The 17552-nt window shown below is 38.4% G+C and overlaps 1 protein-coding gene across 2 annotated transcripts in view; it reads right to left on the minus strand.

The window, feature by feature from the left end:
• PRKCE (protein kinase C epsilon) overlaps positions 1-17552 on the minus strand; it is a 294416-nt gene that overhangs the window by 27172 nt on the left and 249692 nt on the right. For both annotated transcript variants that reach the window (XM_035321702.1, XM_035321703.1), the window contains exon 12: positions 230-368. In XM_035321702.1, the coding sequence (XP_035177593.1) occupies positions 230-368 (139 nt within the window). The remainder of the gene's footprint in view (positions 1-229; positions 369-17552) is intronic.

A 17552-nucleotide genomic window follows, 5' to 3' on the forward strand; every position in this document is an offset into this window, starting at 1 on the left:
AAGTTTAGGGAATAAATAAAAGAAATTTCAACTCCTATCAACATGGAATACTGTTCTTCCCCTATAGAGTAAACAAATTCTGCAGGATTAACCAGGAAAACTGTGGCACAGCCTAATTTGCATCATCTATTGTTTTCACCTACATATAAAAAGCGTCTAAAATTACACATATAACAGTCCATCTGATGAATGATACTATCTATATTCTTAGTGAAGTGAAAAATAATACCTCAGGAGCTATATAGTCAGGCGTGCCGCAAAAGGTTGTGGTGGTCACTCCATTCAGAATCCCTTCTTTACACATCCCAAAGTCAGCCAGTTTACAGTGGCCTTCTGCATCCAGAAGAATATTGTCCAGTTTCAGGTCCCTGAAATAAGAAGTCCTAGAATTAAATCAGCTCTCAAATTTTGAGCACACACTCCTGAATTTGAACACAAATTATAGAACATGAAGAATAGATGGTTTCACAAACAACACCAAGTAATTGCCCTTCCAAGGGGGGAAAGAAAAGTGACTAGTAGCAGTCACTAAATAGACCTAGATAATGGCAATAAGGAAGCAGGTAATGACAAGCATTTTGTAAGATGAGGCCTGTACTCTCTCTTCAGCTGCATGGAAGCACAGCTATAAAGAGCATCAGAAACATTTGGAAAAGATCTCAGTCTCTTGATAGCTACAGATCTAAGACTCTATGTGAAACAGGTCAGTGTTGTCTAATAAAGTCACTCTCCCCTTTTCAGCACAAAGTTACCCATATTTATCACATGAGTTCAATTAATTGTTACTTTCAAACCTGTATTACTTTGAATTGTATCCTTAACAGATACTAGAAATTCAAAGTTCAGACTGCAAGGAGAGGGCTGAAACACAATGCTCCCATCTTTGGGAACCTAATTTTCTGCAGTTTAAAAGCTGCACAGAAATAATCTCACATGACTATTTTGCATTCATTGTTAAACAACACATCTTAGCAGCTGCCTCTGATCATTCTTTGTACAAAAGTCTTTGTGTCGAAAATACACAATTCTTCACTTATTAAATTGGGTGAGGTCAAAAACAGGTTGAGAAAGGGATATCCACCTTTCCTGTCTTGCCCTCTGCACATTTTCTAAATATACCATTGATAGTTATCTCATGATCCAAACACAATGGATGCTAGGTACCATTTAACTCACCTGCCACTGCCTTAGACTAAACTACTGTAGGATCTGAAAAGCCAGAGCACAAAAGAGCCCTCACTTGCATGAAAAACAACAGGAACAAAATGAAATCCACAACTAAAAACATTTTATCATGTATAAATGATAAAACAAACAAAAAGCAAAGACAACAAAACTCACTGTGGGTCACTTCCAACTATGATTCACTGATATTGCATGGCCTACTTTATTTTATACTTCTGTCTAGGCTGTAGATGCTTTTGTAGTTTATTAAAGATATGCAGTAATAATGGAAGACATTGTATGTATGAATGCATACAGAGGTGAAAATCAAAAGCAGGACTTGTGTCCTTAAGTGACTTTGTATGGGTACCTTTCGATCAGAACTTTTGTTCTAGACATATTAGAGAAGATTCCGTAGATGGAATTGATGATAAATAAGTACATGTAGACAAATTCTAAATCAGTTATAGGAATAAAATTGCACGCCAACCACTGTGAACAGATGGAAAACAAGAGAAGTGATTGGCGATAGGCAACATGGCTTCACCAAGCACAGATCGTGCCTGACAAATTTGGTGGCCTTCTATGATGTGGTCACAGTTTGTGGATAAGGGAAGAGAAACTGATGTCATCTACCTGGACTTGTGAAAACCTTTTGACACTGTCCCTCACCACACCTTTGTCTCTAAATTGGAGAGACAGATTAGCTTGATAGACCACTTGGTGGATAAGGAATTGGCTGGATAGTCGCACTCAAAGAGTTGTGGTCAGTGTCTCAACGTGCAGATAGAGACCAGTGATGAGTGGAGTCACTCGGTGGTCTGAATTGGCACTGGTATTATTTAACATCTTGGTAAAATGACAGTGGGATTGAGTGCACTCTCAGCAAGTCTGGGGATGACACCAAGCTGAAAGGTGTGATAGACACAACGGAGGGAAGGAATGCAACCCAGAGGGACCTTGACAGGCTTGAAAGGTGGGCCTGTGTGAACCTCAGGAAGTTCAACATGGCCAAGTGCAAGGTCTTGCACCTGGGTTGGGGCAATGCCAAACACAATACAGGCTAGACAGAAAATGGACTGACAGCAGTCCTGAGGAGATGAACATGGGGGTATTTGTGGATGAAAAACTGAATATGAGCTGGCAGTGTGCACTTGCAGCCCAGTACGCTGATCATATCCTGGGCTGCATCAAAAGAAGTGTAGCTGGAAGGTCAAGGCATATGATTCTCCCCCTCTACTCCACCCTTGTGAGACCCCACCTGGAGTCCTGTGTTCAGCTCTGGGGCCCCCAGCAGAAGAAACACATGGACCTATTACAGTGAATACACAGGAAGACCACGAGGATGATCAGAAGAGAAGAGCGCCTCTCCTATGAAGACAGGCTGATAAAGCTGGGGTTTTTTAGCCTGGAGAAGAGAAAGCTCCAGGGAGACATTACAACAGCCTTCCAGTACCTAAAGGGGGCCTACAGGAAAGATGGAGAGGGACTCTTCGTCAGAGGGTGCAGTGATAGGACAAGGAGTGATGGTTTTAAACTGAAAGAGTGTAGCTTTAGATTAGACATTGGGAAGAAATTATTCACATGAGGGTCGTGAGACATTGCAACAAGTTTCCCAGAGAAGTTGTGGATGCCCCATCCCTGGAGGTATTCAAGGCCAGGCTGGATGGAGCTTTGGGCAACCTGGTCTAGTTGAGAGTGTCCCTGCCCACGGCAGGGGGTTAGAACTAGATGATCTTTAAGGTCCTTTCCAACCCAAACCATTCCATGAATCAATGAAAAGATACTGTTTTTGTTGCCAAAATCTTTAATGCCAATAAATTCCAGCCCCCAGACTTTAGATCCACAGTGGAAACATTCAGACAGATTAAACGATTAAGTGCCTCTACACCGATGCAAGCCGCATGGGAAACAAGCAGGAGGAGTTGGAAACCACGGTGCAATTAGAAAACTATGACCTAATTGCTATCACAGAAATGTAGTGGGATGAATTACACAACTGGAACACTGCAATTGAGGGCTGCAAGCTTTTCAGAAGAGATAAGCAGGGAAGGAGGGGCAGGGGGGTTGACCTCTATGTTAAGAAATTAATAGACAGTGATGCCTCTGAGAAACAGACACAGACAGGCTAAGAATTTGTGGGTAAAAGTTAAGGACTGGACCAATAAAGGACACCTTGCGGCTGGCTGGAGACTACCACAGGCTGCCAGACTAAGGGGAGCCTGTTGACAAGGCCATCTTGCTTCAGCTACAAGAAGCATCATGCTCACAGGCTCTCATCCTGCTGGGGGATTTCAAGCACCTGGATGTCTGCTGGGAAAGCAACACAGCAGGCTGTAAGCAATCCAGGAGACTCATGAAGTAAGTAGAGGATAAATTCCTCGTCCAGCTATTAGACAAACCACCCAGCGGAGATATGTTACCAGACCTGGTGCTCACTAGTGTGGATGAACTCATTAAAGAGCTTACCATGGGAGGCAGTCTGGGCTGCAGTGAACATGCTGTGGTTGAGCTCGTGAATGTACTGCTACAGCTACAAGAAAAGTAGATATCTGATTTGTAATTAGTGCACATTACTGCTTAAGCTACTGATCATTGCCAAGAACAGGATATCTAACCTGAGTGATGTTTGGTGTGACTCAATGTGGTTGCTTCTACTTTCTTTTGACTCTATGAATGCCTTATTTATGTCACTCAGTTGGAAATTTTTGTCCTCGTGTTCGAATAGAAGGCCTCTCTGAGCTAACTCATTCTCATTTTCTCCTCATGGCCAGGATGAGACATGTTCACCCCACATTTACTTCTTCAAAAACTCTGCCTACCTTGAAACTGCCATTTGATAGGCCAGGGCTCACTGATGCTTCTCTTCCTTTGCCAGATGGAATTTCTAGAGGAAGCCTGTCCTACAAATACTGTGTCTCCTCCAACTTTGTCTGGGGATTTGGGACTACAATATCCTCATTTGCAGAAGATGACAAGCTTGCCCCAAGATAAAATTGTCAAACAACCAATTTTTAATGTGTTTATCATAGAGGGACATGACTTCCAATGGGCATTAAAAGTACTGTGTATTGTCTGGTACCAGTGGACAATTTAATATTATGACTGCATCGTGGTCACTACTTAGGAGGAATTATGGCTGCGTGATATAAATATTATAATGAGTTAACTTAGCATCATAAAAGGATTTCTCCTGCCTTTTGCCAAATTTTAAGCTGGAACCCAGTGCATGAATTAAAAATGCAGCACCTATTCAGTGGATTATTATGCTGGCTCTGAAGCCAGGCAAGATTACAAGAGTGGCTAAAATGTTTAAAGAATTAGTGGATAAGATTTGCTGGGAATCTGTCCTTAAGGAAAGAGGAATTGATCAGAGCTGGCAACTCTTTAAAGACACTTTTCTTACAGCAAAAGAGTGGCACCCCAGCCCAGTGCAGGGGAGTTGGAACTAGAAGATCTTTAAGGTCCTTTCTAGCACAAGGCATTCCATGATTAAATAACCCTTCCAAGGTTGTGTTATGTAAGACACGTCCACAGATACAGTATGCTGGGATTTCCCCTGAGATGCTCTATTAGCCCTATTTCAGTAGGTGGATTTTATTATTATTATTATTATTATTATTATTATTATTATTTTGTCTATTTTTTTTAACACTTGTTCAAGATATGGGGCATGCTGGCTTGCCTGTATCTAACCTATACTACATATACAGGATAGCAAACAAAATCAGCTATTTCTGGTATACAGTGGACTTACTGCTCAAGGTCTGCATAAAGACTGCACATCAGAGTATTAAATCAGACACTTCTGGGAAGCACTGGATGACTTACTTTGCATATAGAAACCAGCTAGGCTGTGCACATGCTACTAAGTGGTTTGTGCATATTCAAGAAGTTTGACAAAGTCGGATCTGCCTCATTAACAGTAAATCCACTGTCTCCCATATGAACTAGCCTTATCAATTATGGTTTATGTAATTGAAGTATGTATGGAATGTAGAAATGCTCCTTGCAACCAATAGGTCCTATACCTGACTTCAGTCTCTCCAGATCAGTTGCACTACTCTTGTATGTCCTCAGCTGTTCACCTGCATAAGGCCCCTTGGAGAAGATTATATATTTTGTCATTCCTTGAAATCATCCTTTTTATCAGTTCCTAAACAACCTGAGATCAGATGGGCTACAGCATAATCCCCTACATCTAACCATTTAACCTGCCAAACAATCTCCTCTTACTATCCCTTTATTTGCTTAAAGATTCCTGTAAGACACTAGAAATAAAAACCTAACTTGACAGTAGGAAAAAGAGAGTGAACAGACTGAGCATATGGAAAAAAGCAAGTGCCTTACTATTAAATTCTGACTACCTGTAAAAACCAACAGTGAAATTTTAAACTAACCTGTAAAAGCCCAAGTCAATTTAACTTCCTTACTATTTATGAAATTATAAACCAACTTCACAGAAAAAATACATATCTGGGACCCTTTCATCAGGCTTAAACAGTGAAGACTATAAGCTTCTTCACAACTCCATTAGAGGCGTTGAGGACATCAGCTTAATTACTCATGCAATAATGGAATTTGACACCAGCAGATTTTTATTACTGCAAATAAAAAGTGCATCAAAGTCTCAGAAGAAATTTGGAAGAAGCTAAGACAACAACAGCATGACTTCCATCAAAGTAGATATAGGAGGTTAAAAGGTAAGCTGAGAGGCTGCCAAAGTGCCAAATTCATAGCTAGCCCACAAGAGTATCATAGGCCATAAAACTGCTTGCACTGAAAACCACTCAAAAACAATTTGCAGTTGACAGAGTCAAAAAAAAGGAAAAAGGAAAAAGAAAGCTTAGTTACTAAATAAATGTAAGAGAATAGGTAATCTGACATTTAACACCTCAGAGGAAAAAAAAAAGACTAAATCAAAACACTCAGAGAGAGATGAGGAAACAAATGAAAAAGTAACAGAAAAGAGTCGTTAAGGAAACATGTTTTTGCAGAGCAGCACTGCCAGTGAAAAAACTTTAAGTTTTAGTTTAAGACCTGTATCTCCCCAGAACTGTTTTAAGACACGTCCAGCTCTCCTATCTTCACAAAAAGTAAACAGCTCTGTCTCTGGAATGTAAATTCATTGTACAGAATGATCCATTCGGATCCATCCAGACTTTTAGTTGGTTCCTGGTATTACTGCCAGCTGTCTGTGTCTAAATCAGAGCTTACCAAATAATACAGTGTCAAATAGCTCAATGACAAAGATCTATTACATTCTTCTTTTTCTCATTTTGCATACTCTTTGTAGGAACTAAGAAGGTCACCTGTGTCTAACAAAATGAGCTCCTACAAGCTGAGTAACTACTTGCAACTGCAAACAACCTACCCAGTTAAGCTAGGAAAATGCCCAGGTTGCTTGAATGCAGTAATGATACATTAAGCGATCTCTCTCCTTTGTTTGCCAAGATACTTTGTACAGTCAGTTCAGTTGACTTGAGCAGTCAGTTGCATAACATGTTCTTTTTTAAATCATTTCTTTTTCTCAGAAAGCATTAACCAGAAATTTAAGCCTCGGTTTCTATTTCTGGGCATTTGCCAGCATCGCAGTCACCTCAGAAGCTGGAATGACTGGCAGGATCTTAAGAGAGAATCAGGATTGTAACAGCAAGGCTTGTGCATGTCAGAACAGAAGAGCGGGTTGGCTGCAGGTAACCTGCAAGAAAGCTTCCATAATGCTCATTCATTCCTCCACATGCCAGTGTCATGAGCCACCGACTGCCCTCGCTTCCCAGAAATGCCCCAGTGATGAGGACTTCGCAGGACTGGGTTCTTCAGGTCTGACTTCAAACAGTAGCCAGCAAGATAATCACCTTGTCTGTGTGGCCATGTGTCACACATGCCATTTAGATAACAGGTAATTTTCTTGTTGAAAGTAAGGCAGTTAAACAGTCAAGATGGGTTTTGAACAGTGAGTCTGTCAAACATTACTGACAGTAGCCTTTGAATCAGGTAAACATTAGTGACTAAATAAATCCATATTTGAAGAACAGGATCAAGTACCTAAGAAACATGATCATGTGTTGGTTTAAGCAATCATTTTACAACAAAATATCTCCGCAGCAACTGCTTCTACTCTAGCTGCTGAATAAGCAACAAAAATATAAAGCACATAAATTTCAGTGTATCATAATCATTATCTACAAATAATAACTGCATTGAAAACAAGGATATTCCTTTGTAGGATAAAAATTATGTGAAGTACTGCACCTTATTAAACATCTAAAGAACATGAAAGAACACAAGTCAAAAATATGTAGTTACTGAACAACTGTCAAAGAAACAGATCCTTCATAATTTTGTTTTGGTTTTGTGACTTTCAGCTGCAATAATCCCTTTCAATAGTGTACTTGAAATCATTGCCACTGCCATTGTTCCCCTGCATGGGAAAATCACATCCTCTCTGCAGGCTTTGAATAGACAGCCTATTCACAGAAGAAACCACAGAAGGTAAAAAGGAAACATCCCCATAACAAGACACAGAGTGCCAACAGAACTGTTCTCCAGTCCTGCAGTTATTGAAATTCATAACTGAAGGCAACACCCTCATTATATCAATTAACAATTTCAATTAGTAAGACAAAATTACTTTTTCTATTTTAATTAAGGTAAGACCTCTACATTCTTAGAATTACTTTTTAAGTTACTCTGTGGTATCCAAATTGCATTTGAGACAAAGATGCTCTCCTGCACCAGCTGGTCTCTCCTTTACCCAGCACAAACCTGCTCTTTGCTGTAATTTTAGTTAATAGTGTATTTGCAACATAATTTTAGTCATAAGCAGAAAATAACATAGAACTTTGACCATTTGTACCATACTGCCTGAAATGCTATTTTCTGTATGACTGATAAATTCACCAAAATCTTCATCTCAGTTCTTCATACACATTGGTGTTCCCCAAATACTGAGATAACTAATGTACTAGATGCTGATCTAACCAAAATGGAGTTATATATGGAGCTGGTCAGAAAACAAAAAGAAATTTCAATATTTGTTACGTTCTGATGTCAGGTTCTTTAGTAACTAAGCCTCAACAACTTAATATCAGCTTCCATACATAAACTATGGGATAGATATAATAGAACTGTTCTTCACTTGTGGATTCTTTCATTTCATTAAGTATTTTAGTCACAAAACATCAGCAAGGCTTTCTTATCCCCATGACAGATCAGAGATAAATGGGAAAACAAACCCAAACCATAACTTTAAGATAACACAAACTAATACTATCATTTTCTGCCTTTCTAAAAACTGTAAAGGAAAGAAGGAGCCCACATTTTTTCCTGTTACTAAGCAAAACAAACAAACAAACAAACAAAAATGCAATAATAGCAGTGTCATTGGATGTCAGGTTCTACCAGCTGAGGTGACCTCCCTTACCTCTAGAGCAAGAAATACAACATGCGATGGACTGTTTGTGCTTATGGGTGGATTCACAACAGTAGGGCTGTTTTTGTTAGCAAGGAGGGAGTAAGGAGAAAACTGAGGAAAAAATGCTTCTGCTGCTTTTATTGTTATAAGAGATCTTAGGAAATTTTGCCTGTGTTTATCTGAAAGGCTTGGAATTTCTGTTTTGCTTTTATTTTGATCCATTAAGTAATTACTGGATTTATGAAAAGCACTTTCTTTGCCACTATTACATTACAGAATAAGGGCATCATCTATCACCAAAACTATAGCAGAGCTGTACCCAGCAACATACAGAAAAACATGCTGTGCAGATTTGAAAAGAATGTTGCTTTTCAGCAGTGCCAAGTTTGCAATGCAGCAAATCCACCTGTTATTGATGGGAATCCATATGTACAATGCCTTCCTGTCAGGCATGTTTATTTTAAAAACCCACATATTACTTTCCCCATCTAGCACAACGTCCATCACCATGCCATCTGCACAAATATCTTGTGAACTACAGGGGTGGCAGAGTCAGGAGGAGGGATGTAGCAAATGGCAGTTTGCTATCTACCTGCCAGGGACATCAGAGGGAGACAAACACGATTGCTAGCTGTGGCTCAGTAATACCTAGTCATTAGAAAGTAAAAATATGGCTTGTATGATATTGCCTGCTCAAGCAATGTACCATTGAGAGAACTTTTAGGAAAGCAAGGTCCTGAGATGGAAAAGGTGGCTGTTTTAATCATGTAGCCCTCCCTATTAACTGATGTCTTAACAATGTATTGAACAAAGGTTTAATATTCTTTTCCAGGAGATTAACGAGAGCAGTAACTTTGCTGATAGCATAAAAACAACTTCTATAAAATAATCTATATATATGGCCTTTTAATGGCTTTGACCATAACTTTATTACAATTGTCGGTAGCAACTTAGGACATTACAGTGCATGGTCTGCTTATCTTATTATGCTGAATTTCCTTAAAATAATGTGTAAACAAGTAAATATATCATACTTAACAGCTTTCCTTTGTGTTGCTTTTCCTCTCTTATTATTTCCACAATTTTATTTGTGAGCATAAGTGAAATATCTAGAAGTTCAAATATACATTATGTAAAACACTCTCACAAATTGGCTAAGCACAGAGGGGAGTGGTTTCTATTTCTTTTTCAAGAGACAGTTTCTTTTTACATTCACATCACACTGCTTTTTAATCCTTGTCCTTCCATGACCCCTACCTGGGAATGCATCGATTCTGTGATACTAAGGCAGACATGGGATGTAGTGCTACAACTGTTCCTCTGGATTTGGCCTGAATCTGAAGCCCTGATTTCGACCAGTTTTGCGTTGGATCCCAGCAGCAATTCTGCCTTCCCATGGACTACAGGCCTGCAGATTTTGTACCAAGAACTGTCACAAATGGAGCTGACTTCATATTAGGCTCACTGTACAGGACAAACAATCTGCCTCAGAAACAGTTATAGCAGATAGCAAGTAATCCTTCCCTTCTGTAAAACGTGAGATTTAAAAAATAAATAAATTGTGTTTTATGCTGAGTGAAAACACAGTGTGTTCAAAGGTTTGTATGAAAGCAGTGTACCAATAGCTGTTGGCCTGGTGCTCAGGATGGTGTCCTGCTCTCAGAGGCTGGCTCTGACCCAGGGCTGAGCATCCTGGTCTTGCACTGCACATGTGAGTGGCCTGAATGACTTGTGAGTGGCTACTGACAGTTCTGTGATTTTTTTTCCCCTCCACTTTGGTTAAAAACACCATTTTCTAACCTTTTTTTTCTTGAAAATTTTAGCTGAAAAATCCTAAGTGGTTCTAAGTATTCTGGCTGGGAATGACAAGATGAAATCTGTACTCCCACTGACAATATTTACTGTGCCAGTCTCTGCTAAAAAGCTGTTGTGTTGAGTCATTTCTAAATATGTAACGTGACACAACCTGTCCTTGCTGACACCTCCGTGATCCCACTGAGGACAATAGAGCTCCCCAGGTTCAGCCAAAGACTGACTCAAGCTGTGGCATTCTACTGTTTGAGATTGAATGCTTCATGCTCTTATTTTTATATCTCAGGTAACATACAAACAAGATTGCATATGTATTGTTATAAGTTAGGTGGAGTGCAAACTAAGAGTGCCTACTATGTATGTCTATAATCCTTTTCAACAAAACAATACTAAAACATCATTTGGTAAAACCACAATGAAAGACAGTGAAAGGATGGTGTGAAGCTAGAAAAGCTTGTCAGATCAAGTTCAGAAAGCTGAATTCTGAAAAAATGCTAGCAGAATCTTAGAAAGCAAATTTATCTGCAGACACACTAATTAACTTCTCATATTCAGATCAGCTCAAAAGTTTGTCTTTGGAAACCAAAAGCAGTGTTTTTTTTTCCCCAGTGGGGAAATTTGTTCTGTTTTTGTAGTATTCTTTTCTGTATTTTTCAGGATTCTGACCTGATCCCACCAGATCTGAGCATTTGAGGTAGCTCAGTCTGCCTCAGGCTACCTCCATAGCCATCTCCACAGGTATCTCCAAGAGGATGATTCACAGAATACGTGGGCTGCACAGCTCCCTAAAGAAGCCTATGCTGGCTAAATGCACTCTAGAACAAGCACGATCCTGACTTTGAGGCTTCTCTTGTATTCCTAAAGTTAGGTGAGATGAGTCTGAGCCTTTATGTACATTCAGTGTATGTACATTCAGCTTCCCCGCTTCTTGTGTTCCAGATAGAGATTTACCTTCTTTTCATTAAGATTAGTTGTGAAACTTCAGTTTTTGTAGATGGCCAGACAAAGGCAGATTAAGAGAAGATCTGCATTCATTTGTCTAGCAGATATCTCTCTTGCACACACACCGAGAATTTACTAGTATTTAAATTTATGTACAATGAAACTTCATATTTTTTCTCATTTATGTCATATTACACTTTCCTGACTGCAAAAACTCCCAACACACATCCATCAAATAAACAGACATTTAATTGCTCTACTTGGACACACCAAATAAAGGGCTCCAAAGCATTTTATTCTACATTGTTTCAGACCCATAGAAAGAGCATTAAAAAAAAAGAAAAAGAAAAGCTGCTACTGTAATCAGCCATGATTGAAGGCATTTCCTGTCCTTTGCTATCAAACCGGTTGTTTTTTCCATTACATACTAAGTGAACTTTAGTAAGGTCAAGACACCACAGAAAAACAGGATCAGAATATCTTTAATCAACTAAAGTTGACTACTTTAGCCTCTCTCTTTCAGACGTTTAGTCCTGGATCTCATCCCACATCTCTGATTTTCTTCTTTAAATCATAAATGCATACAACAGGTCCTTTTGAATTTCTGATTTGAATGGTTGTTTTCAATGGCATTTAACTTGTTAAGCTTACACTTACCCTAACCTAAAGGTCATTTAACCTTACGTTGCGTAACAATACTGATATTATTTTAGTGTGGTAGAACTACAATAGGGGAGACAGGTTTTCATTCACAATCACAATACTGGGCCAAAAACTTCTCTCAGTTGGAATCCTATTGTTTCCATCGTGCTGCCTATTAAGATCAAGTTGAAGTTTTGAAATGATTATTAAGTAAAAGTTGAAGCTACAATGGCATAGGATAATTTGATTCAATCCTGCACATTGTCACCCTGCTATCACTCTACATGCAGATGGCTTTAAGGTACACAACATCCCTGCCCTATGCTCCAACCCTATTCTTTCTCAGAAAGGAAAAATTCTTTTTTTTTTTTTCTTTCATGAATGCCAAATGACATTCTTAACGTAACACAGATGTCAACATCCGTGTCTCTCAGAAATGACCAGTTCCAAGTATATTGTTGACTCAGTGAAGAAAACTTCATACTTTAGTCCAATTCTGTAGCAGAAAGGAGAACATCAGCTTGCCTGAGCATTGTGATAAGACTGAAAACTGACTAATGCAGCCTTATTATCTACCTACCAAACATAGATGAACATAATCAAGGCCACTTAGTGCTAGCAGATGGCCTCCAAAGCTCTCCTTAAGACCTGTTGTCTCCTGCACCCCATCCCTTTTCTAGCTTCAAAGCTTTGAAGTTCATCTTTTTAATTCAGCTGAGGCTGTTTATCAAAAGAAAAGTAATGAGACTCACATAAATCCCCATTTTTTTCAGCCATGGGACCAGGCCTTCAACATACTCAGAGAAGAGAAGACATAGTAAAGATGAAGAACTATTAAAATACTAGAATCCGCTTGTTTAAAAGGTAGCACAAACTTTATACTTCCGCAACAATGCTTATTTTGTGCTTCTGTATGGATGAGAAAGAATAAGCATCAGGATCAGAGAAAAAAATTAAATTGTGGCAATACTGGGAGCCAACATTATAACTAGAACTGATCTTCATTTTCTTTAATTTCTTTGAGTAACCTTCATACACTCGGTAGACTTACAAAGATGTTTAAAAAAAAAAAAAAAAAAAGGTTTCAGTCTGGCATCTACAACACTGGGCATACAATAAAATGGCCAAACAACACAGGTGATCAGGAGCATATCCTATGCAAGCCATTAATGTGTCAGCATGAACCAACATTACAACACAATTTCTGTACTAGCCAAGGCCCTTCACAACTTTACAGTGCACCAAAAGCATAAAGGAAAAGGATTGCTGAAGCATTTTACATACAGCGTTTTTTTTTTTTTTTTATAAAAGAAACACATTTATCAGAATTCTCTTCCCTGTGCTCCCAAGGGTGCCCTTAGCGTGGAACAAACACAGCTCGTAGCAGTAAGCAGACTCCTGTTAAAGCTCCATATCATGTTTCCATGGAGAAGAATGCTTTCCTAGTCAGAAAAAAAAACCCTCTGCAGTGAACTTTTGTACAGACACTGCTTTTTTTCCAGCCTTACTTTGGTCTCAGTTCAGCCTCTTGGGTCTTTTTATGGAAAGCCTTTCCACAGTGTAGTGCATGCAGTATTACGCAGAATGGACTAAATAAGTTATATAGCATAAATGAAATGATGTAACTCAGCAAGAATGTTGCTTCCGACAAAATGTTTACTTATATGGAATCACTAGAGGAAAGATTTTAATAATTTCTGCTTCTATTCTGATTTCAGTAGCATAGTTCACATGCCTAAACATCTTTTTACACAACCACGTGGTCTGAACTTGGGAAGGGTACATAGGCTCTTCACTTAAAACCTTTCCTAATCCTGCTGTATTTATCAAGGATCAAACCAGCAGCAGCCAACAGAAGTTTAACAGATTTCTACAGAAATTCTTGGTAAAACAGTGAGTTAAATCTATTTTATTTTTAATCATCTAGAAGGGTTCTATTAAAGAGATATATTTGTCTTTCAAAATTCTGTGTAGTTAATTATCTACTATGTTTGATATGAGATTAGTGCAGCAGAGGGATTATGGCAAAACTAAGAACAATCTTTATTATATGTCTGTAAAGTATTAAGATGGTGTCTGAAAAAATGGCAGTTACTTGCCCTTCTAAGTTGATCTATACATAAAATAAGCCCTAATGCTGCTTCCAGACAAAGGTCACAGAAGCTTGTGATTTGCACTGATGGTTCCAACTCTAAACTTTGCTTCGATCCATAAATAAAAAGGGTTGCATATCTTTATACAGAGCAGCTCTATTTTATAAGACACACTTTTCAAACTACAATTGTGTAGCAAAATCAAACTACTCCCCCCACCTGACCTCTGAGAGAAAGCTGTACAGACACTCCTAGGGAAATCTGTGCAAGAAGCTTCAGCTCCAGCATTATTTCAAATGCAGCTCCCTCCACCTCCTCCAGAAGACACTCTTGGAGGACTACTTTGGCTGCAGTGCCAACGGTATAATATCAGCACTAAAAATCTACTCATACAAAACACCCCACTACTTTTAATTAATAGGAATGCTATGGAAAGATGAGTCATGTGGGTTACTCATAGGAAAAATAACATGTCATTACTTAGGAAATTTACAGGTTATTCACTTTTACCAATGGCAAGGTTAGCAAAGAGTGATACACTAATTTGCCTTCAGTTGTGAAGACAGAGGCTACAGACAGACGGGCTATACAGCAGTCCAAATGAAAATAGAGAAGTAATTCTAAATATAATATTGAGACTGAAACACGATTTTATTCCCTAAAATTTGGTACTTACTGAGTAGTCATTGCACGTAAATACTGACTTCAGAAGGACTATCATGTAAATTATTCACCAAAGCAAGCTATTCTTAGACAATTTCTTCACATTAAAAAAGCTGAATTTGAGCCTGAGGAACTATATTCAAAACTTGTGTGTGCCTCACCAATGCAATAATACTTCTGAGACCTGCTAACCAGACTCAGTGCTCTGACAAGACCAGAAATTATCTTATAAAACTCCCATATATTTACATGGGCCAAGACTAGAAAGAAGCCTAATTACATAGCCTACAAACTATGTAACATAAAGTTTCATTAAATTATAATGCTCAATAAAGTCTTTTTGCATCCTTCTGACGGCCTTAAACTGAGCACACTGAGTACAACTTAATTCCAATGTAAAGTTGCATTGGTCTTCTGGTGTCAGAAAAAGCTTTTACTGTAAATGAGAATCTTGAGTTTTAAAGAAACAGTCTTTTATACACTAGATAGAAGCCTCTATACATCCATGTCAATCCATAATCACATTCATCACATATTTTTATTATTATCACATTCTGAATTCCAAATAAAATTGCTCAAGCAAATGAATCTCTGAGAAAGGTAACAAAACAAAACACATTTTAAGACAAAATGGTAGGGTAGTTGCATAAGTTGTGCCATATCCCAAAGACATGCACGTGATGAATTAAACTCAACATTGGCCAACTGTGAGGCAAATGTGGAAATTAGAGTTTCTCTGGCCAGTTTGAAGCATTAAGACTTGATAGTAAAGCAAACAAAATATTAAATGGCACTATGGTATGGCTATTGACCCAGATTCTAGCTTCAAATGTGGTTAGATGAGGTACTCCAACAATGGTGACAGAACTCAGCCCGTTACTACCCACTCTGCCCCAAGCATCATCCCTTCCACTTACTTTTATACTCCCATGCTACCACTGCTCTAAGTAGGTGAACATAACTGTGTTTGACTTTTTAAAATGGATCTTATAAATAAGATGCGTAAAACACAAAATATATTTCCTATGGAAAGTTTTGGGGGATTTTAGCTTAAATCTCTCTCAGATTGTGTTTACAACAATGTTGTCTTGGCCTAAGAGCACCAATAGCTGAGCCAGAGGCAGTAGCGGTAACCACTTATACCAGATTTGTCATCAATTTATGGGTTTGTAAATTCTAGCTAACTAATATCAGTTAATATTTTGTTGCTGTTCTTGTTGTCACACTACATAGAGAACTTCCAGGATGCTGTTTCAAAATTTCTTCAGACCATTCTGCTCATGCACAGAACAACTTCTAACCAGTCTACAGGTGTTTTGAAGATCATAGCTAAATCCTTTTTATCTTGGTTCATCCACAGAAAACCAAAACTTTTGTCCTACTGCACATGAAAGTGTACCAGGTACTATGATTTTGTGTTGGTTGACGAAGGACAGCCTTCAGCTTTGTACCAAGTGTGTCTGCTAACCAACTTCACAATCTCAGGATTCTTTTATTCTCTCAGGTGTTTACAGATTTTCATATAAATGAGAAACAGGTCCTCTTGATAATATTTATGTAGCATAATAAACTGCATTGACCCCTTTAGATTTATTACAAATTATCAACAAATGAACTGGCACACATTTGGTATGCCTTTTTATGCCCTCATTATACAGTACCATAAACACTTGCTGTCCTCTTACTGGTGGTTAACTTTAGGCAAATATATACTCAAGCAGTTTCTTAAGTGCATATTATTTTTGTTCTACAAGTACTCCTTTAGAGCTGTTTCAGATTTATTGATGTTTGGAAGCTTTTAAATATCCATTACCCACTTAATTGACCATAGCAATTCCATCTGACTCATTATTTGTTTTTGTTAGAATATATTTAGGCATTTTTTTAAATGGCTGCTAGTAGACCGTAGAATCTCCCTTGGAAACCCTATAATAAATCAAGTAAATACCTGCTGAAGTGCTAAAGTGCTATAGTGTTTACTTGTTACTACTTAATTTTATCCTTAATATTCCAGTTTTTGACCATGTGACATCTCAGGTTATTAGTCACCTAGCTTTCTTTGTCCCCCCCCCCGTGGGGGGTTTTTTTTTTTTTTTAGGGCATTGCTTCATTACTGTTCAGTTTCATGCCAAGGTGCATCCACACTAGCTGCTCTATTGGCTATCTGCTGTTGAAGCCATCCCATCCTTTTCTCCTCTCTGAGGGGCAATCACATGCCCTAATACTGGAATACCTCATGAAGGTTATTTTTACAACTTTCACCCTCAAATCAACATTAAAAAGCATACGTAACTGCATGTGCTATTTGCATTTGATGTATTTTGAAGAACTGTATTTTCCAACAGTGCCATACATCATTAGGAGTAAATGAAAGCCTGGAGGAAAAGGTACACCTATGTAAGCATTGGCATTATTGCTGGCCTCCTCTCTGTATTTTCTCTCTCTGCTATTTTACAAGGCTGACTACTGTAAAGAAGGCAAGAAGCAGCACATCCGTTGACTATACTGGAAGGAGAAGTGAAGTCTGTGCTTCTCCTCACACACTGAGTATTACCAATTTGTTTTTTAAATCCTTAACATTATACCACCAACATAAGCAGTCCATTTATTTTTCAGTTACCAGGATCGTGAGGTCTGTTGTTAATCTTTACATTTGTTTTGCTACATTATGCTCTATTTTCCCTTCTTCTAGAGGACCTGTCAGTAATTCAGTGTAAAATCTACATGAAAAATAACTGTATTATGCTTTCATTCAAAAATGTTACTATTATGTTTACTATAAACAGGATGAGTTCAAAACTCAAAAAAAAAAAAAAAGG

The sequence above is a fragment of the Oxyura jamaicensis genome, chromosome 3 (assembly GCF_011077185.1).
Source record: "Oxyura jamaicensis isolate SHBP4307 breed ruddy duck chromosome 3, BPBGC_Ojam_1.0, whole genome shotgun sequence".
Lineage (NCBI taxonomy): Eukaryota > Metazoa > Chordata > Aves > Anseriformes > Anatidae > Oxyura > Oxyura jamaicensis.